The following is a 27,990-nucleotide window of genomic DNA, read 5'->3' as shown; positions in this document are numbered from 1 at the left end:
CCGGCGACCTTCAACATCGAAAAAAATTGTGTCACTACCGGCAGCCTCCGCTTAGAGTAAAAGCAGTCGAGTAAAAGCATCGAATTAAGCGAAACCAAGTGCCATCGCAAGCTTTCTTGCATTAGTTTTCATGACCCGTGTGCAAATTTCTTCCTCAGGCGCCTAACTCGTCGGAACGCCTACTTTCTGTTTAAGAGCATTGCTTCTAACAAGTATAAAACTTGTGGTATCTAGTTATGCAGGAATTCAACCCCAGTGCCTTTCGCATTCAAGGCAGGTGGCCTACCACATATATGTCTTGGGTGTGTTTCGCCGCTTTCGTTTCCAGAGATTTTTTAGCTGGCGCTTGCTCCACGGGCACGCGCATTTTGCACAGATTTTTGCATACCTTTCACAGATGAGATACTGAGTGAAAGTGGCTGAAGACAGAGCTGGAAGGATGCTGCAGACTGTAAGGGGCATAAGGACGACTAATCTAGCTCAATACCTTGACTTAACGCCCTTCCAGCCACTCATACACTATGAATGCAAGCGAATACTTAACTCGATTTTTCAGGGATAACGGTGCCGCATAATTTAGGGCAAATAAAGCGTGTCGATGTGGTAAAAAACCATACCTCAAAACTTATAGGTACACCTGCGACTCAGGGATAATTGTAACTATGTAGGCCACATGATGTCCGCGATCAGAACTTTCTACGGCATTTAAAAGAACGCTAAAGTAAACTTGAGGTTCGCCTCTGACAATAGGTAGGGGTCTCAAAAGGCTAGCCGGAAAAAATATGTTAATTGTTCCAGTCGAATTATCTCAGCGACGGAGCATTTGGTTGCTGCCAAGAGAGTATCAACATGGCAGAAAGGAACCATAAAATTGACTTTTAGTCATAAAAATAATTGGGTAGAGCTCTCTTCAGTATCCTTTTGCTGAGGCATTTGGTTGAAACAATAAAATTGAGAAGGGCGGAGGGGCAGCACAGAGATTGTCTTCTCTCCTTATTAGGGTAGGACCGTTAGCCTGACACTCTCCCCTGATATAAGAGTATAATGCGCGGCCAATGTCTCAAGTATATTTGGCGAGAAAAAGATGTGCGCGTGTTGGAGTGAGCTAAAGCTGCAAAATGCATCGGCCAACTCTTAACCCTGCGACCCCTAGTGTCCTGACATGAGGTCAAGAAAAATATTGAAGCGATGGACAAGATGCTCGCAAAAGACATCATCGAGCCCTCGTGAAGTCCTTGGGCTTCACCAGTCGTCCTGGTGAAAAGAAGGACGGCAGCTGGCGCTTCTGCGTTGATTATCGGCACCTCAACCGCATCACAAAAAAAGACGTATATCCACTCCCAAGGATCGATGATGCATTAGATTGCCTCCACGGCGCCAAATATTTCTCTTCAATTGATCTTCGATCGGGGTACTGGCAAATTGCCGTTGATGAAAAGGACCGCGAGAAGACCGCCTTCGTGACGCCTGATGGATTATACCAGTTTAAAGTCATGCCGTTCGGCCTCTGTAACGCCCCGGCTACCCTCGAACGAATGATGGACTCCCTTCTTCGCGGCTTTAAATGGTCCACTTGCCTCTGTTACCTAGACGATGTTGTGGTTTTCTCGCCTACTTTTGCCACGCACCTCGAGCGCCTCTCCAATATTCTGACAGTGTTTCGTAACCCCGGACTTCAGCGGAACTCATCGAAATGCAAGTTCGGTCGTCGCCAACTCACTATTCTCGGACACCTCGTTGACGCTTCTGGTGTACGCCCAGATCCCGTCAAAATTCAAGCTGTGAAGGACTTTCCTCTTCCAAGGTCGTCGAAAGATGTGCGCAGCTTTGCCGGCTTGGACAGACTGCAAAATCTGTCCGCCGTTACGAAACTCGGCGACATCAGCGTACGCTCCCATGTCCTCCAAGACAGCGGCACTACAGCAGGTGTCATTTACAACGTCGACATTTCCATCGCTGACGCTGATTTGCCTATTTTAATCAAGCCAGCGTCCAACAGCATCTCTATAATGGCAGTTCAGCGCCTTGGAAGATCTCAGTCCATCAAGCTCACATTCCAGGGCGACTGCATACCGTCGTATGTGAAAGTTGGGCATTTTCGCCACCCAGTTCGACCTTTCGTGCCCAAGCCACTGCAATGTAGAAAGTGCATGAAGATCGGACACGTGAGTGGCGTCTGCAAGAACAACATCGTGTGCTCTAGATGCTCTGATTGACATTGCGGCGACGTTTGCCGCGCGACTACCCTGAAGTGTGCCAACTGCCGTGGCCCTCACGATTCCTCTTCGAAAGACTGGCCACGCCTCAAGAATGAACGAGCAGTGTTGAAACAAATAGTTCGAGACCATTCCACGCACAGAGAGGCCGCTGCTAAGGTGCGACGACGTCGTTCGGGTCGTCGAAGGTCCTCTAAGAAAGCCGTCACTTTTGACAGAGAGGCCTCTAGCACTGCTGCAACTTATCCTCCTCCTCCGCCTGCCGTACTACACCAAGGGAGCCCGACAGTTGATGAGGCCGGACTTGCTGCATCGGCCGTTACCTGGCCGTCACTCCCGAAACCTCCCACATCCACTGGGTCAGGAAAGTCAATGCCATCTCCAAGTTCGGCGCCTACTGTTGATCCGGAGAAAGGCCAAGATCTCAGCCATGGCCAAGAACTACAGGTTATGGCAATGCTGAAGTCCATCCTGAGTGCCATCCGCGCTGTGCTGGCAGGCCTGCGTACGCCAGCGGCACAGAATGCGCTGCAAGTACTAGACGCGCTAACACCAGTCCTAGCGGCGTTACAGTAGCAGGAACAATGGCTCCCCCAGCATTAACATTTCAAAAGCAGCTGAGGCAAGCCTTCATTTTTCAATGGAATGCCCGCGGACTTCAGCCCCGAATTTCAGATATTCGGCAGTATGTTTACGTAAACAATTTCCCCATCCTTATCATTTGTCAGCCTAATGTGCCGAAGATATTGCGACTGTCAGGTTACGAGGCGTTTGCATCTCCCACGCACCGAGGGAACAGTAAAGTCATCATCTACATTCGGCGTGAACTTACATATGTGCTTCATCCAGTTCCCCCTAATAACGACAACCAGTACGTTTGTCTAACAGTGAAGAAGCGTAATCTCACGTTTACGCTTGTGGGTGCGTATATGTCTCCATCAAGTCGATTTGACGCCGCACGACTGAGTGACCTGATCGCGGTTGCACCCGGCCCTTGGATCGTCATGGGTGACTTTAACGCTCGCCACACAATGTGGGGAGGCGTTAGAATGAACATTAGGGGACGGAAATTTGTGTCCTTCGCTTCTGACCATGATCTTCATTGTTTAAATGACGGCTCCCCAACTTATATTCGAGGGACAACTTACAGCAGCTGCCTTGACTTGGCGTTCGTTTCTCGATGCCTTATCAGCAATGTACGGTGGTTTTCGGATATTGAAACCCGCGGCAGTGACCATATCCCTACATATTTGACCATTACTGGCCTTTCCACATGCACCTCTGCCACACGCATGCGACGCATCGATTGGACAGTGTTTCAAGCACTTATGGAAGATGCATCCAGAGAAGGTTCATCCGCAAGTTTTGAAGAGAAAGTTAAGGAGGCCATGGAGAACGCGACACGGTTATTCACCCCAATTAAAAAGTACACGGAATTCGATATGGAATTGCAGCGCCTGCGATCACTGCGGCGTAGGGCCGAGCGTATGTACCGACGCACAAAGTCGCGCCTTGACCTCAGAGATGCGAGGCGCATGCAAAAGAAAATTCAGCGCAGAATTCAAGCAGTACAGGCACAACGTTGGAGGTCATTCTGTGAAACGCTTGATCCACGGAAACCGTTGTCACGCATCTGGAATGTAGTTCGTGGCCTTCGAACATCCCCACACCAGCTGCACCCTTTCAAGTCTCTTGCACTCTTCCAACGACGTGGCGAGGTCGAGGTAGCTGAGGATTTCTGCGCTAGGGTAGCAGGACCATCTGCCCCATCTGCGACGCTGCATTGCAGCGATGTTCCTGCTTCTCGGGATCCTCGGACGGACCTTCCCTTCTCCGTGGAGGAACTTGACGCCGCGCTGGCTTGTTGCAGACGATCATCATCGCCGGGACCCGACGGTGTGCCATACACTGCACTTGCAAACCTTGGACAAGAAGCTAGGCGTGTCCTTCTGGAGCATTATAACAAGTCCTGGAATGAGGGCACAGATCCAGACGATTGGAAGTCCAGTCGTCTAGTTCCGCTCCTGAAACCAGGGAAATCACCTCTTGACCTGACATCATACCGTCCAATTGCGCTGGCTAGTTGTGTTGGCAAAGTACTGGAAAGGATGGTACTTACACGCATTGAGTGGTTCCTGGAGCGCTACCGCATATATCCAGATATAATGTCCGGGTTTCCACGTGGACGCTCTTCAATCGACAACGTGGTCGACCTAGTGTCATCCGTCCAGCGCCAAAAACATTTGAAGCGCTTGACCGCGGCATTGTTCCTGGATGTAAAGGGCGCATACGACAATGTAACCCACCAGGCTATTTTGGACGCTCTGGAAGCTGCCGAGCTTGGTGGCCGCGTATTCTGCTGGATACGTAGTTATTTATCCAACAGATCTCTCTTTGTGCAGACAGAGGAAGGCCCAACATCTTCTCATTTCACTTCCCGTGGAGTCCCGCAGGGTGGAGTGCTCAGCCCAACGCTGTTCAACCTTACACATGTCGGGCTTGTCGATATACTACCACAGTCGGCGCAACTCTCAATATATGCGGATGATATTTGTATCTGGTCATCCGGAGTTACGCGCCCACAAGTTCGAGCGAGACTTCAAAAGGCGTCAAGTATTCTTGCGGCCTACCTTCGCCAGCAAGGCCTACAGATTTCAACCGAAAAGTGCTCGCTGGTTGCCTTTACACGAAAGAACATGTCTCCTTATACCGTGTGCATAAACGGCACAGCAATACCCTACGTAAAGAGCCATCGGTTTCTGGGAGTTATCATCGACCGAAATCTATCATGGACCCCTCATATCTCATACATGAAAAAGAGACTCACAGCGATTTCTCACGTTCTCGCCTTTCTTGGGGGAAAGTCGTGGGGAGCGTCGGTGCGGTCGATGATGCAGCTCTACAACGCCTTATTCATGGGATTTCTTCGCTACAGAATCCCTGTACTTGGAAATATTCGAAAAACGAACATACGAAGTCTGCAAAGCGCTCAAGCTCAAGCTCTCCGGACTTGCCTAGGATTGCCGAAATGTGCCTCTACGGCCGCATCTGTACTTATCGCCCAGGAGCATCCAATCTCTACCTACTTAACAGTTGACGCACTGACGGCACATTTCCGACACATTTCCCGGGTTCCCTCTCACCATCTTGCCAGTCTTCCTATTACCAGGCCGCGCACATCGTTTACAGACATCATTGACGCACATCCCGCCATTCTGCCGTCCCAGTTTACACCCGCCTCTAGACCATCCTCGCCACTTTGGAGCCTGCACAATCCCCGTGTGCTTCTTTCGATACCTGGCATCAGGAAGAAGATAGATTTATCGCCGACAGAACTACAACAAGTCACCCTTGAATATTTACATGAGCACCATGCAAACCGGGTGCACGTTTACACCGACGGCTCAGTGAACCCTATCTCTTCTTCTGGCTCCGTCGTCATACCCGCAAGCACTACAGAAATTAGAGTTAGGACAGGTCACCGCACTTCTTCGACGGGTGCAGAACTCACGGCTCTTCGTGTCGCCATTGAATACATCAGTCAGCAGTGCCCTCAGTGGTGGTCTATTTTCACTGATTCGAAAGCTGCCCTCCAAGGCTTACAAGCTGCTCTTCGCCGTGGAGCCCATGAACAACTGGCCGCTGAAATTCGACAGCTACATCACTCTGCCATCAACAAAGGACATGACATTGTCTACCAATGCTACCGGGGCACAGCGGCATAGCAGGTAATCACCGCGCGGATGAGGTCGCGCGAACTGCTCACAACGACGGCGATTTTGTGTCGATCCCCATTTCGAGATCGGATGCAGCGAGCAGGCTTCGCGCACTTGCGCGGGACATCACGCTTGCCGCGTGGAATTCCGGCCAATTTTGCAATTCCCGCTTACAATCCTTGGACCCAGATCTGAAGCTCCGGCTACCATCAGGCCTACCAAGACGAGAAGAAACTTTGCTGTGTCGCCTCTGGCTTGGTGTAGCTTTCACCAACCACTACTCATTCTAATCGGTATGGCTGATAGTCCTGCATACAGGGTGTCGAACCGGCATTTTTTCGGGTTCGGTTCGGGTTCGGGTTCACGCCTTTTGGGTTCAGTTCCGGGTTCGGCTCCAGAGGGCCATTTCGTTCCGGTTCGAACCGGTTTGTACCGTCCCGAACCGGTTCGAACCGGTTCAAACAGGTTCAGGACAAAAAAAAATTGAACGCAGATGTGTTTGTCAACCCTGCTATGCGTTTTCATTTTTCCGGCACATCGGTATACAAAATAAAAAATGAAAAGATTTATTTACGAGAACATAAAACTGGGCTAGCTGGTAAGAGTTCATGCTTAAGCAGCGCAATAAACAGGACAAAGGAAGACTGGAGACGACATAGACGCTGACTAACAACTGGTTGTTACATTCTAAGAAAAGTGTATGAAGGCGCAGGACACAGAGAACAATGCAAAAAACAGAAGAACAAATATTAAAACAAAAAAACCATACTGCGCATGCCCAGCATAGTCGAGTCATGGCACCTTTTTCAACGAAATACAAAGACTATATTCTATAGTAGACAGCAATTCCCTATCTTCTGGACCTCACACAGTTGCCAAGAAAGCCCGACTCCTTCTGTACAAATTGACGGATAGTGAAGCAACACGCCCATCTGCTTCCTTCCTGATCATAAAGGCCTCCACTATCTCCCTACAAATTCCATACGGGTGAATAAGCAGGAGACTTGTCTTTCTAAATGGGTAAGCAATGAGCATTTGTTCGAACATCAGAGATGGGTGAAAAAGTAGCGGTGTCGTACAAGTTGGCTTTGCATTGCAGCGAGTGCAGCGATTGCTTACCCCGTAGATAAGACAAGTGTCGTGTTAATAACCCTGTTTGCATAAGTAGGGAGTTGATCGAGGCCTATATGACCAGGAAGGAAGCTGATGAGTGTGTTGCTTCGCCATCTATCAATTTGGTAGATAAGGAGTAAGGCTTTCTTGGCAATCGTGTGAGGTCCAGGAGATAGCGGATTACTGTCTATTATGGAAGAAAGTCTTCGAATTTCGTTGAAAAAGACGTCATGACTCAACTGCGATGTGCATGCGCAGTATGATTTTTAAGTTTTAACCTTTGTTCTTCTGTTTTTAGGGTTGTTCCTTGAGTCCTGCGCCTTTATATACTTTTCCCAGAATAAAATAACCAGCTGTTAGTCAGCACTCGTGTCGTCTCCCGTCTTCCTTTTGTCGTGTGTTTATTGCGTTAATTAAGCACGAAAGATTGTTTGATGCGATGTTCTCGCTTTACCCATTTTACTTATTGTCCGCAGCAAAGACGAATTTACGGCAAGAGCCGCAAAATGAAATGAACTCGTAATTGATGAAAATCGGCTATGTATACGCTATAATCCACCTTATGAGGTGTAAGGCGAAAAGCCGGTGGATTTTCAATCTACAAGACCCTCCTGCTTGAGCAATTTGGGAGACCCCGTTGCGCGAGTAGTAGGTCTCTTTTGAAGCTTGAGTCAGTTGGGACTTTCTCGTACGCAGTGTAATTACGGGGCCCCAAGATTGTCGCCGCACGCGCCCTCTACGTTCCCGCGCAATACTGAGAAAAGAAACTGCCATGTATCGGTACCTACATACAGACGGACACCTTTCCGTCGCCCCGAAACCGACTTGCCAGTCCCCCCTCCTTTACTAAATGGTAAGAAAATGTGCGAGAATCCCTCCACCGCCCATCTGCCGCCCAACGAGAACCTCGTGGGAGCACAGGCTCTCCCTAACTTGCAGAATTTACCAAACATACTTTATTTAAATCACCTATTCGACATCACCTTTGTGACTCACGTTATATATCCCGAACCCCTATAGCTCAGTATCTTCAAAAACAGAGCTAATCGTGGCTTCTCAATATAGTACAGTAAGAAATTACGACATTGACTTATTATGATGACGTCAGCCTCCTCTCTTCTGATAAAAATAGTATAATAAAAAATGAACGCTTGGATGGGTTGAGAACGCTTCGTGTTTGCACGGACACAAAATGTCAACAGCCCCGCCGGGGTGCCTCAGTGGTTACGGCACTCGGCTCCTGACCCGAAAGACGTGGGTTCAATCCAGGCCGCGGCGGACGAATTTCGATGAAGGCGAAATTCTAGAGGCCCGTGTACTGTGCGATGTCAGTGCACGTTAAAGAATGCCAGGTGGTCGAAATTCCCGCAGCCCTTCACTACGGCGTCTCTCATAGCCTGAGTCGCTTTTGGACGTTAAAATCCAATAAACCAAACCAAACCGAACCAAACCAAAACAAAGAAATTGGCAACATGTTTGTTGCGACGTTGAGCTGCAGCATTCTTGCAAGTGCAGCATTGCTCGAAGAAGGAGATATACTTGCACTACATTGAATGTTTGAGACTTTTCCTGGGGCGCTATCAAAGGGAACCTTTGCGTCAACAGAATTTTTTGCGCCCTTGATAGAGTGATAAAGAATGGTTAATCTGGCGTGCACCATTTGTCCACCAACTTGTTTCAGTCATATATCTTCAAAATTACAAACAACCCCTTTCTGGCAGCTATGCTTTCTGGGCGTGATCACTAACGCATGCCAGCGAGCGCATATATTTCCGCATTGCCCTTTTGATTATTGGGTATTTAATTTTTTTTTCTTATTAGTGCATATCCACCGTTGCCAAGAACCCGCCTTTCGTTGCTTATTTCCCTCGCTGCAAACAAGAATATGCGGATTCCAAAAAAAAAGAAGCTGCACCAATTTATACATCCTTCTTTTGGTAATACTAGTAGTAATATCGCAGGTTTAACGTGTCGAGTAGACATTGAGGCTATAGGATAGACGGTGTAGTGGAGGGCTCCAAATTAACGGAGATCAGCTGGGGATTTTCGGCGTCACGCTGGTTTTTGTATTTTTGGAATCAGCAGCCGAGCTCCACAGCCATTGAACCATTTTTTTTCTTTGTTGCCCTGCATCGTGAGGGGTTTTATTTAGAACCTGCTGTCTTAGACAATGAGCGCCTACAGAAGTATATGTTGCACTACCCACTTCGGTGGCTCAGTGGTTACGGCGCTTGGTTACTTATTCTGTGCATCCGGGTTCGAACCCGGCCCCGGGGGACACGTTTCGACGGAGGCGAAGCGCAAAAGGCACCGTATGCTGCGCGATGTCAGTGCACGTAAAAGGGCAACTGCGCCACTTTTTGAGAATATCGAGATACTCAAGGATTCAAATCTATGTAGGCTGTAGGTAAAACATGCCAAGTTTTTTTGCACTACCATTTAAAATAGTGACGTAATCGACGATTAAATTTTGCACTTCTCAAAGCAATGGAGGAGCGCGGGGAAGTTTAGTGTGACGTCACGGAAGGTATGATTTCGAATTATCGCTGCCGTCAGCCACGCCCTGCCGTGCCTCGTTGGACGCGGCCAAACAACGTTCGGCGGGCTTTGCCTTCGGTGGCGTTGGTTTTTTTCTTTCAAAGCAGGCGTTTATGCGTTGGAAATGTACCGATACCTTCGATGACGTCATCATGTGTCCCCCACTTAGCGTTGTACGCTGCGGAGGAGCTTGAAGGCCGTCCCAATTTAAATTGGTGATTACGTCAGCGTTTTAAATGCTAGGCCAAAAGGCACTGCTCCATTTCTTGAGAACTTCTGGCCTGCACGATAGGCTGTGACTTTAACGAACAGTGACGTTTTATAGTGACTTCAATTTTCTATTACTCTCCTTTCTATTTCTTTTTTATCCCCTCACCACCTTCCCCCCATGCAGGGTAGCAAACCGATTATTCTTTTGGTTAACCTCCCTGCCTTTCCTCTTCTATATCCTCCTTTGCCGGCTTGTGCTCGTATTTTCGCCGTTTTATGAAAGATTTCGCCGGCATCGCTCGTCCCCTCACTGATCTTCTTAAGAACGACACCCCCTTTACCTGGGGCACTGCTCAAGAGAACTCATTTTGATCCCTCGTCCATTTGCTGACCACTCCGCCCATCTTAGCACATTTTGACCCGTCGTCTCCCACAGAGGTTCGCACCGACGCCTCCGTATATGGAATCGGCGCCGTGCTAGCCCAACGTCAACAGGGTCAACATCGAGTGATCGCTTATGCCAGCCGCCTACTTTCAGCCGCAGAGCAAAATTACACCATTACTGAGCACGAGTGTCTTGCCCTTGTCTGGGCAGTAGCTAAATTCAGACCCTACCTGTTCGGCCGTTCATTCGCTGTTGTCAGTAATCACCACGCTCTCTGTTGGCTGTCTTCACTAAAAGATCCCACCGGTCACCTTGGTCGCTGGGCGTTGCGCCTCCAAGAATACTCATACTCCGTCGTGTACAGGTCAGGGCGCCATCACCAGGACGCTGACTGTTTATCCCGATACCCTGTAGAACCACCTGACCTAGAGGACGCTGAGACCCTGCCCTGCCTCTTAGCTATCTCTGATCTTGCCGATATTGCCAAGGAACAGCGCCACGACTCATCTTTACGACCTATCTTTGATAGCATCCGTTCTGCAAACCGATCTCCGTCTCGGAACCTTTATGTGCTCCAGAACGGCATTTTGTATCGCCGCAACGTACGCTCCGATGGCCCTCCGCTCCTCCTCGTGATACACCAACGTCTACGCTCTTCTGTCCTTGAAGAACTGCACGATCTGCCGACAGCCGGTCACCTTAGCGTGTCTCGCACGTACGCTCGGGGGCGGCATCTCTTCGTTTGCCCTGGTCTCTATCGTTCCGTCAAGCGTTACGTGGCCGCTTGCGACCTGTGTCAACGTCGGAAAAGGCCCTCCACTTTGCCTGCCGGTCTTCTGCAACCCATCGACATACCTCCGGAACCTTTTCACCGTGTTGGCCTCGACCTTCTTGGCCCTTTTCCGACGTCCCTCTCCGGCAACAAGTGGATCGCTGTCGCAACTGATTATACGACTCGGTACGCCATCACGCGTGCTTTGCCGTCCTGCTGCGCTACCGATGTCGCCGATTTTCTTCTGCAAGACGTCATCCTTCACCACTGCGCCCCTCGTCAAATGCTCACCGACCGCGGCCGTTATTTTCTATCCAGAGTAGTTCACGACATTCTTCGTTCGTGTGACACGCAGCACCAGCTCGCGACAGCTTACCACCCACAAACCAATGGGCTTACGGAAAGGTTCAACCGCACGCTCACCGACATGTTAGCCATGTACGTATCGCCAGACCACCGAGATTGGGACGCAGCCTTGCCTTATGTGACATTTGCATATAACTCTTCCCTTCATGACAGAACAGGTTATTGTCCTTTCTACCTTTTGTTTGGTAGGCATCCCACCTTGCCTTTGGACACACTCATGCCGCTTTCTTCAGTCCCCACCACTGCTTACGCTCGGGACGCCATCTGCCAGGCCACGCTGGCGCGCCAAATAGCACGTAGTAGGCTCCAAGCCTCTCAAGTTTCCCAGAAGTCAGCCTACGACCGCCGTCACCAGGCCGTCGAATATACCCCAGGATCACTCGTCCTTCTCTGGACGCCCTCTCGCAGCGTCGGTCTCTCCGAGAAGCTCCTTCCGCACTACCGTCGCCCTTACCGTGTCGTGCGCCGTGTTACCGACGTGAACTATGAAATTGCTCCACTTGAAACCTCGCCATCGTCCTCTGGCGCTACCACCGACATCGTCCACGTCTGTCACCTTAAACCTTATCACGACGCTCATACGTCGCCGCGCTGACGCCGAGACGGCGTTTCAGCAGCCGGGGGTCCTGAAGCGGGTAGACGACGACGACAAAGAGCGATGGCGCGAGTGGGAAGAGTAGAAGACGACAACGAAGTTCGGACTGTATTCTCGGTGCCACTCGCAGCTGTTCTTTTCTATTTGTAAATATTTGTAAACATATTCTTTCCCGCAGCAATATATTCTTTAAACTTTATTTTCATGGAGTCAGAAAAATAAAACGTGAGATTCGCTCATAAAGGCAGTTTTATTGATTGAGGGAGTACGTTTCTGTTTTCCTGGCGCTTCTCATATTTTTTATTTGTTACATTTATGCATACTGAAACCTCTAGTGAGGCTATGCAGGAGTGGGGTAAAATACAAAGAAACTACAATACAAAGGGATATACAAAGAAGTAAAGAAAGCAATCATACAACATTAGGAACAGGCTTGCGAGAATTCTTCTAATGATAATGAAGGTACGTTGCCTGCTAAGGAATGCCAAACTTCAATGCTATGAGGAAAAAAACACTACTTAAAGAAGTTAGTGCGAGCATAGAAGGGCGAAAGCCACCATCTTTAGGACATCGTGGCTCCTTGTAGAAAAAGGTTTTGAAAATGTCAGGTAAATATTAAGCGAAGAAGAGCGAGGTGAACTGACTAAAGTGTACATGAATTTCAGGCACTCAAGACGATGACGTGCCGCAAGAGTAGCGATACCCATTTTAGGAGGAAAAGTAGAAGGCGAAAAATCCTAATCAAACCTCCTGCAAGCAAAGCGCACGGCCTTCATTTGCACAGATTCTAGTTGGTTTATCTCATACAGCTTTATAGGGGCTCCAAACAACAGAAGCATATTCGAGGATTGGGCGAATGAGTGTTTTATATGTTAAAACCTTGAGGACATGTGCATAGTCCCAATGTTCAGCCGAAGCTCGCGTGCGTTTTAACTAAATACTTTTCCTGCTATGTGGGTAGTAAGTAGGCTAAACTCACTAACAAGAAATCCAGGACAGCGCAAAAAAAAGTAATTGTGCTTAAAGGGCCCTGTTTATAACTTGCGTTTTCTTAACCATGTTTTTATATCGAGCTCTTGGTAACTTTAGCCTTTTTTCCAGCATTGTTTGTCTCGACAGAAATTGGGCGAGGGACCAGCCATTTTTTCAGCACCTGTGCAAATATTCTCTTCAAGATGAATCCGTACCCATCATCTCCACTGGTTGTCAAGGTACGCCCTTTGTCTTTCACGTAATAAAGAAGCCGGATAGACCACATTCTGCAGAGAATTTAAGTCCTCAGGTTTCGGCGAGGAAAAAAAAGGTGCATTGCCATTTTGACCTTAGAATAAGGCGCATATATCACATTTAACCACTTATAATCCTCCCGATATTGTGAGGTGTTGTTTCTTTTTATTCAGTTCCTGAAAAGCATATGCGATGCAATCGATGTATGCGAACCCCTTGTCCACACCCAGGATCTTAAGGTGAGTCACAACCTTATTTGCAACCGACTCATTAAGTGGCAGCATGACGTAGTTGCTTTTCTCTCACCTCGACCCATATTTATACCAATCGGGCTGGCTTTTTACAAAACGATGGAATTACTTCGTCTCTGACCCGGCATTCTTTTTAGGCATTTTTGTTACGTTATCAAGCTTTTCAAAAAGCGGCACATGTGCATGTGCACTGGACAAATTGTCGTTATTTTGTGGCCCCGAAAAAGCGATGCGAGAGTAGCATTTTATCCCTGCTATTCTAAGAGCAAAGAAAAGTGGTCGTGGCCTCATTGTAACATCATATTTATTTACCCACAGCGCCAAGCGGCATTACAGTGGGGGAGGGTACTAAATCTTCTTTAACACTTTAGTATAGCAGAAAATAATCTCAGTTGCTTTGTGGGGAACATGCATCCTTGAAAATCAGCACATTCACGCCAACAGCAATATTTTCGCAACAGAGGCGCCACCTTCGACAGACCGACACCCGACCGACGCGGTCTCGATTCCGGCCGTGGTGGTCGAATTTCGATGTAGGTGAAATTCTAGAGGCAGTGTTCGTCGTTAAAAACCCCAGCTGGTCGAGATGTCCGGAGCTACTTTTTGTCTTTGCTTTCCCGTTATTGGGGGGGGGGGGTGCACGTTTTGATGTTCGTTTCCAGGTTGCCGAACTTCGGGAAATAAGGGCACTCAGCCCCATTATTAGAACGCAGCTATAAATTATAAACACGACAACTATAACAATAGGCCAAAAAAGTCTCAAATAAAAGTAAAAACGAGAAGGAAATGGAATCGGCTTGCGCGATTAAAAGCAAGAGCAAAGCGAAGTACCTTTCTCTTACAGCGACAGACTTCCGACGAATACAAGCAGAAAGCATACTAAACGGTTGGCATTGGAACATGTTAATATCTTCTGTAAAGTAAAGTCGACAACACAATAAAAAATATAACATTCCTTTAGGCATTCCTTGGTTCCACTCAACTGGTGTCGTCCTTCGTAAGCGCATGGAACCTTTTGTTGTCATCGCTGCCACATGGGTATTGTTCTCCTCATTTGACGCGGTCGCCTTTTTCCCTCTGCTCTCATTTTATTCCGCTAGCCTCTGCCATATCAAAGCTGTTTATTATCAAATATTACCCAAGGAGAATGTTCTGAATGCCCGCTGCATGGAGTTCAGATTTCAAGACGCATTTAAGCCAGGTGTATAATAATGCAAAATAAGCTTCACTAAAGAAGGCGACTGAGACGAAAACGAACATAGCCCGTCAGTAAAGATGTTAAGTTCTTCCTTCTGCACACCTCACTTTTCGAGGTGCTCGTTTATTTGGCGTTGGAGTCATAGCGGGTAGTCAGACGATGGACGGACGATGACATGCGGACTGGCAGAGGAACTCGACTTTCCTAACACCTAAAGGTAATCTGTAGAAAAACAAAAACACACAGACAAGAAAGAAGTGTTAGGCACTCTGCTACTGAAGCTGTCACACTGAGAAATGCCCAAAATGGCTGTTCGCTGCTTGCCGAAAGCCAAACAAGCGATATACCTCCGCATAAGCGCGAGCAGGACTTCACGCTGCCGTAGCTTGCTCGCTATAAAGAGTCTGCACAGTCAGTTCATGAAAGCTCATAGCCTCAGCCTTACTTCTCGGAGTGAGGACTTAAGTCGATGACACCTTGTAGAAAATGAATCGGATCGTTATATTTTGTACTTTCCCGCCCGTGGATAGAATAGACAAAATAATTGCTGTTGCTGTAGATGTTTTCAGTGAAGCTTTGCAATCGCAGTATAAGAGTGGGAATCTAGTGGCAGTGGGGAAGGGGTACCTGAATTGCGGCTTAATATGTTGATGTGCATTCGCTGGTATTGTGCATAAAGTCTGGCATGGCCGTGCCACCAACCTCCTCAGAAATTGTTTGTGCTTTTAAAAAAGTTTAATTTGATGAACTCAGATATAATATCGTTGTCTCTCTACAGTGCAATCTGTTTTAAGTAAGCTGCACCGAAGCGGCACTGCGTCTTCTCTGCACTTTGAATGAAAATATCAAAAATATTTTTCTTCTCATCAGACCATCATACCCTGCGCACGGCAGTGGCTGTGGGCACGATGGGTAAGTTGCCAAAATCTCTGAAAATAGTCCTTGAGTTCCATGGGGGAACCTGCCGTTCATTTTGCGCAGCTTATCTCATTCCAGACCGCAAGGTTTAGAATTGTACATCTCTATGGAAGCGAGAAATAAAATTTCTGTGTGCGTTTAAGCAGCCTTAACAGTATAGCGCTATAGCATTGTTATGCGGTATGAGGTGTTCGAATAAAGCCGCTCAACTACCGTACTGAACGAACGTTCCTCAGTGGCCGTTACGGCCGATCGACCAGCGAGGAACGTTTTTTAAACATCACAAGTCAACCTTACCTGTCAAAAGGTAGCCCCAAAAGATTACACCGTATACGATCAGATTTTTGCTCAGAGTGGAAGGTTCTTAGGTTCCATGTGGTCTTTTAGTGCTCATGGTGCTGTTTAGATTGTGGAAGAGCTGCATGACAGATCGCCACTCAGAACCGCCACGTTCATCAAAGTCTGCATTCAGAGCACAGCATGCTATGGTGCGGGGGGTATATGCTGTGCAGAGTCGACATCCTGTCTAGTTGCTTTTACTCGATGCACGTGTGTGTCTCCCGGAATTTTGAAGTGCGGGCAGAGTGAGACCAGGATGCTGGTGTGATTGCATATGACGTGTTGCGAGATGCGACCTTGTTAAGTCGGACTTGAAGCCTGTTAGGGTGGGTGTACTTCCGTGAAGTACAGAAAGAAAAAGTTCCTCGGTGGTCATGGGGTAGCGCTTCCGGCTCACGATTCACTAGAGAGCTATTAGAGTCCAGGCTCGACCGTATTCCTCTTCAACACAGTTTCTTTTCTTTCCATGGAGGCAGTAAAAAATTGTGATTGCATGATGTCACGACCCTGCTGAGCAATGATGAATTGTTTGTTCACGTCATACCCGTAGTACTGTGTTATAGTTGTGGGACGTTGAACTTACCCGGGCCACCACGACACTGTGTACCATTGAGAATTTCTTGACACCACCGGATTTTTTATGCGACGGGACCTCTAAAGTTACCGCGTTAAAAGCGAAGCACCACGACAGTGGGATTATTTTAAAGTGACATTATAACGCAGATGAAATCCCCAAATTAAGAGAACGCTGGACTCCTCGGTTACGCGCTGCATGAAAGGGCTTTCTCATCTAGGACAACCACGCAATAAAAGGCAGCGGCACTATCCAACATGTGCCCGCCGTTTACCTAAATGTGATGTCTAGCAGTTTGTACATTCACGCTGTTGGAAAATTTGGCAGCAGAAATAAAACGCACACACAGAGCACAACATTCTTACCGATGTATTTAAACATCTAATCTTTTCAGATAAAATGAGTTGAAAGTGCTACCCTGTCCTCTTTTGTTTGTTTCTGGTCTTGTGTGTGCATTTAATTGGTGGTGAAAACGTTTTTCATACCATGGATAGCAACAAACTGGCCCATAACACCATGCTACTGTAGTTGGCATATGTTTATGTTATTTATGTTATTTTATGCTATGGTTATGTTTTTTTTTTACTTGAAATTGAGGGTTTACTTGCCACCAGTGTATTTTGGAACTATTTTCTGGTAAGTCCAGATTCAATACAGCATTTCGATATACCTGCAGAGATAGGTGAAGGTGCGGTTTGCAGCTTGAGCTGTTTTCACAATAATCCCTATATCTTACTTAGTGGTAGTCATCCGCACGAAGTGGTAACAAAGAAAGGTGCCGTGGCCCATCATGATCGGTCGTGTGATCAAACCGTTTGCACATGACCCCGACCAAAATTCGCCACACGATTATTTGCCATACGGTTTATGGTTTGGGGGGGGTTTAAAGTCCCAAAGTGACTCAGGCGACTCAGACAACAAAAGCAAGACTGAATCTCCCATCAGCATTGGCAATGTGAGGTGCTAAACCAATTTTATCGACACCCACTATCATGTGTCTCCGATCACCTTACCACCTCGTGCCCACAGCCTGCGGCTCGAGACATTTCGTCAAAGTAGAAGGAGACACGAACAAGCGCATAAAAACACGGACAGAGAAAGAGACTTGAACAACACGAGCGCTCATGCGGTCCAAGTCTCCTTCTCTGTCCGTGTTTTTTTGCACTTCTACGTCTCTGCTATGAACACACTAGCCCAAAGGTATGTGTTCTAGAAGAAGGACACCGCTTAAATTCCTTTAAACGCTTGTTATGAAAACAGCCTGCAGTGATCGGTGTAGGGTGCAACTACTGGCCGGCGCATTATCAGCCGCCGCTGTTATGAACCGGCCGCCAGCGGTGACGCCGAGTATTACTCGCATTACGGCAGGGCCAGAGATGCTCCCCGGTGGAGCCTCGTGATTTTGAGCGCAGCATGTAAGCACAAAGCCGCGGCTAAAAACTTGCAACGGGTGAAAGACAGGAAGAACACTTTTGAGACGCTGCCCGCAAAGCAGCTGCACACAAGGTGCTCAAATAAATACCTATAGCTTTATTATACCATAAAGAACTCGTTGTAGCACCCCGAAGCGAAACAAAATCGTCAGAGGCTCAGTCATCAAAAATTATAATGTGAGCTCTAAGAAGTACGCGCGCTCCTCTTTAATTAGGGGCGTTTGTTTTCTGGTGACGCCCCATATCGCCTGATTCTTCCATCCATGAGAGGTTTCCTAAAAATCTGGCCAAATCTGCATTCTAGCCGAAAATGCGACATCTAGAGAACGCACATTTTTTTTTTTCATAACGCGGCAGGCATCGCACAAAAATGATCCGATATCTTGTACTTAATTAGGAGCGGTATTTTCGGGCAACTGGTGATTGTAAGCTTCTTTTAATGCTTTTTATCTGAGTCTTCGCTTAATTTGGAGATAAGTTCTAAAGGTGAGTTTTGGAGACGTGAGATCAAGACAGAGAGACTGACCTGGCGTTGCTGATGCGGGCGAAGCCTATTAGCATATACCGACAGTCTCTCTGCATCAAGCGCTATCCCGGCTAAAGTCGTCCTTCTCCGATGCTTTTGTTCATTTAAAGCGGCCGCTGTGGTCCTGTATGCATATTTTCACAGTGTAAAGGCAGAGCACTGTAGGAGATTGCAGTGTAGTCTAAGAGCAATGTAGGACACTGGTAATGTACACGATGAAATAATTGCCATATATGAGTTAAAATATATATTAGTAAACAGTTTTTTCTCAACTTGTCATTTCCATTGTTTGATGAGGTTTTAGCAAAACATGCGGCATTGATCTTGTACTGAAAATAGCTCTCAATACATAGCTTTCTGCAGCAAAAAGGACACGAAAAACTCGTGATAAGGATACTGTTTGCTCAATAACTCAATTTATACCGGCATTTCACCCAAGAAAATATTGTCTGACTTTTACTTTCCCAATTCCGTAAAAAATAAAAGTCTAAAATGAAGGGCTGTGCGAATAATGAGCGAGAGAGCGTAGATTTTGGCTCATAGATGGAAGCCTCACCAACACCACTTGTGCCGCATGACGGATTCTAATTTAGTCGCTAAGGAAACATGGATAATGCCTCTCCTGCGCCAAAAGTGTATCGCGGTTGTATATCGGGACAGACTGGAAACCCCCGTGGTGGTACTTAAATCTTTGGGGCATTAAGCAAACCCTGCCACCTATAATCTGGAAAAAGCTAGCCTGTCAAATTGAACAATCTGCCCCGAATCCCGGCGCGTCCAAACAACACTCTGCCTGGAGCGCGAAAACCTTATTGTATAAATTTGAGCCTATTGTGCATTCCGAACTTACGCTTTTTATATGAATGTTATCTCCTGATGTATATGCTCTTGATTTTTGAGAAGCTGAATAGCAGTCTGCTCGCCGAAATCTGGTGCGCAATTCTGAAAATTATTAACAGTTCTCGGTTAGTAATGGCGTTGACAACCCAAGCCATGAACGCTTCTTTTCTCACGCTCACTACACTATCACTTTCAAAGGTCAATTTAGACTTGAGTAGAATAAAATTAAGAAAATTACATTGACAGCGTGCAGTTTTTGCTACAGAATGAATGGTATTTTCTTTATTTCAGCTTGGAACAAAGATGGTCCCCATTGAGCAAATGAAAATAGTTGAAGAAGCAGCGGTGCGTAATCCATTATGGCTTTATTTTCTCTTCAACCTCCTTTCTTGATAATTGTGTGGCGAATACTAATGAGAGTACTTCACTCTCCTCCTAAGTGATGTCACCGCGCTGTTTTCTTAGTACGATGTGTGATTAACTACCCCAACTTAATGATGTTGTATTCTCGCGTTATAGCCTCGTAAGACGCTGCTTTGGAGAAAAGAGTGGACCGGTTTCTTTCTCTCCCAAGAAAATAGAAATTTTGAAATACTTCTGGCGGCAGTGGGCACTTTTTGACTGCCTTTCTGGAGCAACATAATTATTCAGACAAAATTCAGTTAAAAAACGAAGCACAGAAACTCTTCAGCTTTCTATGAAAGGCTCAAGTGTACGGTATCTTTAGTAGAACCATAGGAATCAAGTTCAAGTTCAGTAGAGATGCAATCTAGTGGCCTACATTTCTGCAGCATTTTAAATTGCTCAACTTCATTATATACCCCCGTTATACGCTAGAAATATTCGCATTGGTCAATATGATCAGGCTGAGAGTAGCGAAAGCTTAGACAGGACGACTGGCTTCAACTTACTCAGGGCGGCTTATTCACAGAAATTTGGGTGACCAAAATGTTATCCAATAAGTGCACAACATGCTTTCAGCCTGTATCTGTTCTACAGAAACAGCATATAGCAGGTGTTCAAACGTCTCTCAAGATTGTGACTGGTGGTGAAGTGGCAGAATGTGAAGGATTCGTGGGATCGCGTTAGCACAACAGAGTTATCGGGAGCAGTCAAAGCGAAAGGCATGGCCCGGAGACGGTTGCTGCGCGAGTATATCTCGTTAAGCCGGGGAAGAGGCCGGCACGGGAAAATTGTAGGCGATCAATTAGATTGACGTGACATAGTATGCGGAGCGGCCGCTGGCAGGGACGGGTTCAGACCATGCTAGCGGGTTGCGCCATCCAGTCCGTCAAAATCAACGTGCGACATGCCGCAGGCCCGCTGCAGTCTCCCGATCCAATCCCCGAGTCACAATGTGAAACAGATGCCTGGCACCCTCATATGTCGCGACCAAGCAGCTCTCGGCATTCCAATACATTCTGCATCTTCGTCCATCTTTTTGCGTTTTTCTATCCTTTGACTACCTGTCCTTGCTCGCTTCTATTTCCCGCATTCGAACAACTTCGAGCTTGCACGCGTGAGCAAAAGATCCGAACACCGGAAACGAAGTCGAAACCAAACTGCTAGCGCTCCTACTTCATATTTGGCAGTCACTTTTTTTCTCTGATTCATTTGCTTCCTTCACAACTCTGTAAGGTTATTGGTCCTGTGGCCGGCGCCGACAAAATGAGGAGGGGGGGGGGGGGGGGGGGCTTAAAGCTAGTTTTTTCGTGAAACAGAATGGCTCACTGCCTATATTCGCTGTTTTCCATCCTTGTTCTTTCCTTCCTCCCTCCGTTCCTTCTCCTGCCCTCTTTGGTAATTTCGTTTTTCGCGTGGCTTGAGTTGTTCTTGCATTTTCACAACTTAACCTGTCATCTCATTTTTTTTGTGTGCCTGCCACCTGCCACCCATAGCTTTCATTCCTCGCATTAGCCAACATATTGTGCTCTTCTCCTGGCCCACGCTTTGGATGTCCGCCCAAGGCATGTCGTGCCTCATTTTCTAAGGGGCATTTGATTTCAAATTCTCTTTTATTTTTTCTTTAGCCGTTCTTGTTTAGATTCATTGATAGCAGCGGTAGCCCAGACGTTTGAGCATCAGCTTCGCATGCGGTAGATGCGTGGTTCAATATTGTTACGTTTCGCCTTCGTCGTGGGGAATGGCTCCGATGTTGAGCTAAGCTTTGCACGGTTATGCAAGGTGACGGCAGTATCCTGCCATGCAGAATGAAGTGGAAACAAGCGCGTTCGTAATTGTCGTGGTCATTACGAATCGGAAGACATCACAAAAAGGGGAGCCTCAAAGGTAATGCCGATAGCTTAAGTTGAGGTCCCTAACGCAAGAGTCAGCATCATAGTTGCTGTTTGCTGGTGATTTTTTTCCTGATGTAGGATTTTGAACCTATTGGTTTTGTTTATTGTTTTAAATTGAGATGCGCTTTCTTGTGCAATGTGCAAATTTGTGGACACTTCCTAAGTGCTGCTGGACTACTCCCAGGGATTAATTGGCTTTGTGAGAGGGAATGAGCCTGGCATTGCTTAGTGGGGATTGTGTCGTGCTTGCTGACTGAGCGGTTGGGTTTTCGGCGAGGTTCTAACGCTAGCGGAGCACGAGTCACTTTGCAGTGCCCTTTGTGAGCCTGCACGTCCAAAGGAAGCCTTCAGGGTGCGCTGAGCTCGAGAACCGCCGAGAGACCACCGACTCCGGTTAAGACCAGCCTCAGGTGACATCCCTCCGGACCGCGGATGCTGTCCTCTGTCCATAGGATTCTCCTTCCCCCGGCGGGGCAGTCTTACGTTTCGCTTTCGTCGTGGGGAAGCAAACGGCATGGCTGCAGCGGAACGCCGACTAACCCCGAGACGCGCGTTGGGTGAGCGCCTGGATTGCCACGGAAGCCGCGTCCGTCTGCCTGGTTGAGCGAGCGTTTCCCTTACACCGACTGCGAACGCACGTTCGGAGGCATGAAATGCGCGGGAACGCCGCTCGTGGACATTCCGGCGTCTGTACTACGTGGATGGCATCGTTCCCCCTCTCCCAGCGCGTGACGGCGGTTATCCCTCGGGAGTGTGTGTGTGTGTTTGTGATTGGTGCCACTGAGAACGTCCTTCCTCGGCAGGCCGGCCCCCATGTAGGGAACCGAGAGAAAGGGAACTCTTTAAAACCTCGGCAGCGGTACGGCCGAGGGGCTTTTTCATCGGGCTCTTTTTCATCTGATGGTCTCAACATGTGCTGTCCCCATGCAGCGTTCCAGCAGTGAGCGTCTCGTTACCGAGCTCACTTGTAAATAGTGTAAATTCTCTTGTATAAAGTCTTCTCTCCATGTCTTTTCCCGCATCCTCGTCTCCGACGTCCTTCATTCCCTCTCCGGCGCACGGCCATGCTACCTCATCTTTAACAATACCCAGTGCCGTCGGGGGGACACCGGTGAGGGAAATTGGTATGTAGCGACCCGCGCGGCCGGCAGGGGCGAAATGCCGAAGAGGACGAGGTGTCACTGGCACGGGCTAGAGAACGTCGTGGGGCGTTTTGTATGCTGATGACATCGCCTTTTTTGCTCCCGAGAATGACATATACTCTATGTATCAGTCCTTACAGTCTTAACTCATTGTCCTGGACCAATGGTCAGGGACACTGACCTGTGTCTTATTGTCAGCAAATGCGCTTTATTGATGTTTTCGCTCTCTTATCCAGGTAATATCTATGTTGTCCATCGGAACCCTGTTAGTCCTCAAGTTCAAACTATCAAGCACCTCGGAGCAATTTACGATCCTACACTTTCCTGTCGGGCCCATATAGATCAGGTCAGTGCGAAAGGAGTCCGAGCAGTCGGTATGCTGCGCAGACTGAGCAACGTTCGTTCCGGCATAAGGAAACACTCGCTTCCGATGATTTATAGAATATATGTCCGTCCAGTATTAGAGTTCAGCTCTGTCTTATTCTCTGGAGCTCCTGCGTATGAACTTCGCCCCCTTCTTCTGGAGCGGGCTGCGTTGCGCCCTTGTCTGGGCCTTCCAAAATTTGTAGCCAATTCAGTTTTGTACCTGGAAGCGCGTATTCAATCATTGCCTTCAAGATTTCGGCTCTTAACAGTCCAAATATTTGCAAAAATGTGCGATTCATCGCTTCATGCCTCAAATTTGATCTTCCTTCGTCAGCCTAGGCCACTTTTCAACGACAGCTGGTCTCGTTTTCATACTCCACTGATTTCCTTTGTGCAACCGCTCCTTGACCTCTTAAACATCCGCCTTTCGGACATCTTTCCGCTGTGTGCAAATTATACATCTATTCAGATTGTGTTTGAAGATGCCTGCCTTGGGCACAGTAACTGGAATGTGCTCTCCGCCATTCGAACTTCATTTTAGACACAAAACGGCTGCTGTCCTAAACTCTTTCTCATGTTTCAAATTTGTCTCTATCCAAAGCTTCTCGAAGACGACACGTTAAGCCCCGTTACCTCTTTCAGCCACAGATCTCAGTGTTTGATTTGGTCATTTAAATTAACAAATTGAATTCTTTTTACTTAATTACTTATCATTATTGTTGTTTTCATTATCCATTTATTATTTTTTATTTCATTTAATTTCATTTTTTAAACTTCTGAACACCTGTCAGTCGCCGCCTGTGTCTTGGCCAAACCTCCGCAGTGGGTGCGCGCCATTAACAACTTTGGCCTAGCTGGACACTGCCGCTGCCGCTAACTCCTTTACGGCAGCCGTCTAATAAATGTCGCCACGGTCGTCTTCTAGGCGACCTCCATATCCTGGTGCCCCGACGAGCCGCATCTTCTCCCTCAGCGGCGTTCCAGGATGACGGGCTAGCAGGACTACGACTTCGACCCGCCGTTTCCGGCGTTCCGGCCCCAAGGCATCCCCGGATGGTCCGCTCAGTTCGAGGCAGCGCTGTACATGAATGTACATGTTACATGTGCGCTGTACATGTTCAAACGCGCATTCGTCTGCGATATCCTCTCGCCCGCCCTTCTGCGTCGACTCACCTGCTATGCCTTGGGTTGTCGGCCGTATGATGAGCTCGCGCGGTTGTTTTCGCGGACCTCCTGCTACGTCGCGCTACTGCACAACGACACTGCAAACCCACTTTCGCCGCCGCAAGCATCCGGCCCCGCACCAGCCTCACCCTCGCCAACGCACCCTTTGTCAGCACAATGTTGGCCTCGGCCGCCTCTGGCATAGAGTCTCTTACTATTACCTAGAGGGAAAGCTGGCAGCCCGTCTATGGGAGTTTGCATGGAGACCCCTCGTGACCACTTCAGCCACCATGGGCGCTCGAAGCATCATGGGGCGGTGAGCTACTTGTTGCGGAACTGCAACTTTTGGCCAAAAAATAATAGAAAAATAAGGCTGTTTGATAACTACAAACGTCCTAACATTCAATATCTTGTCTAATGATTGCAACAAACAAGCAGAAAAGCATTTAACTGCGAAGTTTGCCCAAAATAAGAGACTACTCGCTCTCCTATTGGCCAAGTAATGAACACTATAAAAACTAATATTTCGTAATTAACAAACGCATTTTTAAAAGTAAATATGTTTCTTAAAAAAATGTTGTTGCTTAGATACTTTAAAAAAGTTTTTAATGGCATTAAGGAAAAGTGAAACTTTTTATTGGCGTCGTGTGTCTATGCGTTTTTACTACTGTTTTTTGCACACTGCGTTCGCGCGAAAGTCGTCTGCGCACACATGAACAGCGTTTTCGGAATGAAACGTCTCAGTAGTGCCACTCCGTGTTCCCGAAAAACTACGACTGTGCCGCAACAAGTAGCTCACCGCCCCATGATGCTTTGAGCGTCCATGTTGGCTGAAGTGCAGCGCCGCCAGCTTTCGCCTCTAGGTAATAGTAAGAAACTCTATGGCCTCTGGCCGCCTCCCCGCCACTCCTGCCCAGCGTATCCTGCCCGCCCGTCCTTCTCCACGATGCACCAGGTAAGCTCAGTAGGAGTTTGCCACACGTATTGCTTTGGCTTATGCTACAGAACTCTCCGGCTAGCCTGCTAGCCACAACTCCAGCCCCTGCAAAGGTCGCAACCGCACTGCAAGTCCCACTGAGCAAGATAAGAAGGCCAAACCGGTGACAGCAGTTCTAAGCACGGTAATTGATTGATTGATTACTTTGGGGTATTCTTGGGAGGGGATACTGGTCCCGACGTATGTTGGCCAGTTGGTGGCACCACTCTTGGGGACCAGGGGAAGGGGTAGGGGGATGTAGGGAGGGGAGAGGGGAGGGGGTATGGTCGTCGCCGCGACGGGAGCGGTCCATGTCCGTGCAGGGGGAGGGATCTTGGAGTAGCGCCGCCGCCGCAACAACAGCTCGCGGGGGAAGCCTCGGCGCACTGGGATAGTGTGCAAGCACCGGGCTGGGGAGGCAGATTCCTAGACTTTCATGTGGCTGGGAGGAGCCGAAGGTCTAGAAGGGTCCAGGTCCAAGGCTGCAGGTCCAGGAGGCCGCAGTCCTTGGGCTGCAGGTCCAGGCTCCTCGGGCTACAGAAGGATGTCCAGGCCGGTCTCCTTGATGTAGGCCAGCAGGAGCAGGCAGGCGGGCAGGGGGTTCCGGGCCGGGAACAGCAGCTGGTCCTCCGTGTCTGCTGGCAGGCCGAGGGCACGGTAGCCTGCAAAGAGACGGCTACGAGGCAGAGCAAAAGTAGGACATGCACCCAACAGGTGACCCAGGGTGCCTGTATCCCCGCACGATGTACAGGCAGGGGAGGAGGCCATACCAACTACGAACTTGCGTGTCGGCGTCCATGAGCATCCGATCCGAAGTCGGAGCAGGAGGGCACGTTCTCTGCGGGGGATCTTGTCTGGGAGCCGGTGGAAGGGCCTGCACGCAGAGATACGCCTGTCAGGGTGCTTTGCCCTTACCGCTCGCTTTAGTAGCAGCCGGGCAAAGTCATGCGGGGCCACTTTGGTTGTCACTGGCGACCCATCGTTGTGGGCAGCCTTGGCGAGGGAGTCGGCGTCCTCGTTGCCCTGAACGCCGGTGTGGCCAGGGTACCCAGTGAAGGGACACCTGGTAGCCTGCATCCTCAAGTGCATGCAGGTGGGCACGCAGAACACTCGCCGATGTCTGCGAGATGTGGGGCCTGCTCAGGAGCTGGAGGGCAGGCCGGGAGTCACACAGCACAGCGACAGGGCCATGTGGTGTGGTGGACCCGATGAATTCTGCTGCCAGGTGGAGACCTGCCAGCTCAGCTGCCGTGGAGCTGCCCTGGAAGGAAAGTCTGCAGGACCGGGTCTGCTGCAGTTGAGGCACTGCCAGAGCCGCTGCTGCTTGCCCTGTGGCTGGCAGGACCGAGCCATTGGTGAAGAGGAGGGTGGTCCCTTTGCACTCTTCCAGGAAGGCAGCAGGGGTCTGGCGGAGTGCTGCAGCAGGGGAGTGGCGCTTGGTCACACCGTCAAGGTCCAGGGTGACCTGCAGAGGAGGTCGGGTTGGAAGGGGGGGGAGGACTGGGAGGCCCTGGGGAGGGCCAAGTGTCTCCACGTAGAGTGCGTGGAGCTTCCCCATCCTAGAGTTGGCATTGGCCTGCAGGCGAGCACGGAGGGCACCACCATCACGAACGTGGGCGAGCCGGTCCGTGTGGGTCAGGCCCATCTGCAGGAGCAAAAGGTCCAGCGGGAAGATGCCCGCCTCTGCCAGCGTGGCCGGGACCTGCGATCGCGGTGGAACCCCCAGGAAGCGGCGGATCCATTTCCTGCGAGAGAGTTCCATGCGATTAAGGCGGGTGCTCCGGAGCGTACCTAGGGGAGGGCGTAAAGGATGGCTGATGTCGCCGCTGCCTCGAAGAGTCGGATGGCCCAGGTGGGGGTGCAGCCGTTGCCTCGGGCGACGATGGAAAGTACTGCTCGGCCGACTCGCTCCATGTGGGACAGGAGGGCCTTGTCAGCAGGAATCCAGGAGAGCCGGTGGTCGATGGTGAGACCAAGGTACTTCACCTGCGATTTCGAAGGGAGCTTAGTGCCGTCAATCTTGAGGGTAGCAATCTGAGCCGTGGCTCGTGCTCCCCTCGGATGAATAAACAAAGCCTCAGATTTCGTGGCTGAGAGAGACCGCCCCTTGGTCGCCAGGAACTGCTGCACCCCGTTGAGGGCACGCTGGAGGGCCTGTCTGGCAGAGGTGATCTGCCTCCTCGGAGCTCGGACCCAGAGGGCGACATCGTCCGCGTATACAGAGCAGAGAACTCTGTGGCGGCGGTCCTGCTGGATGGAGCGAGGGAGGCCTGCCATGACCAGGTTGAAGAGGAAAGGGCTGAGGACAGACCCCTGAGGGACCCCGGTGGTGATGGGGCGAGGACTGCTCAGAGTGCGGCCAACCCGAACCTGCATAGAACGGTTGGACAGGAAGGAGGTTATAAACCGCCGGAGGTTACCTGTCACCCCCAGCTCGTCCAAGGCCATCTCGATGGTGCTATGGGGTAGACCGTCGAAGGCCGACTGGACGTCCAGGAGGACAAGGATGGCAACGTCTCCGTGGAACTTCGTTTCCTCGAGGGATGACACCACGTCCGCGATGGAGTCTGCGGTACAGCGGTGCCTGCGAAAACCTGTCAAGTTCTCGGGGAGAAAGTTAGTAGCCTCAGAAATCCAGGTGAGGCGTTGGAGTGCCACCGACTCCATGGTCTTACAGGCAGCTGAGGTCAGCGAGACGGGTCGGTAGGACGACAGCTCCTTGGAGGGCTTGCGGGGTTTGAGGATAGGGACCACGATGGCCGTGGTCCAGCTCTCCGGGAGGATGCCGCTCGACCAGATGTCGTTAAACACGGTCAGCAGGCGGGCCT

At 49.2% G+C, this 27,990-nt stretch overlaps 1 protein-coding gene across 2 annotated transcripts in view; it reads left to right on the top strand.

Annotated features, from left to right (window-relative positions):
* Positions 1-27,990, top strand: part of LOC149361869 (uncharacterized) — a 109,366-nt gene that overhangs the window by 32,202 nt on the left and 49,174 nt on the right. The window contains exons 2-6 of one of the 2 annotated variants that reach the window (XM_089569607.1): positions 13,013-13,122; positions 13,312-13,377; positions 15,458-15,499; positions 19,509-19,562; positions 23,948-24,084. In XM_089569607.1, coding sequence (XP_089425733.1) covers positions 13,013-13,122; positions 13,312-13,377; positions 15,458-15,499; positions 19,509-19,562; positions 23,948-24,019 — 344 coding nt within the window. In that variant the 3' untranslated portion in view covers positions 24,020-24,084. Of the gene's footprint in view, positions 1-13,012; positions 13,123-13,311; positions 13,378-15,457; positions 15,500-19,508; positions 19,563-23,947; positions 24,085-27,990 lie in introns of those variants that run through there. The other variant, XM_089569606.1, reaches the window with a different exon arrangement.

Source organism: Amblyomma mixtum, chromosome 2 (genome assembly GCF_055824585.1).
Source record: "Amblyomma mixtum isolate Tamu chromosome 2, ASM5582458v1, whole genome shotgun sequence".
NCBI classification, from domain to species: Eukaryota; Metazoa; Arthropoda; class Arachnida; order Ixodida; family Ixodidae; genus Amblyomma; species Amblyomma mixtum.
The sequence above is the reverse complement of the archived record's forward strand: the minus strand, read 5'-3'. Positions and strand labels throughout refer to the sequence as shown.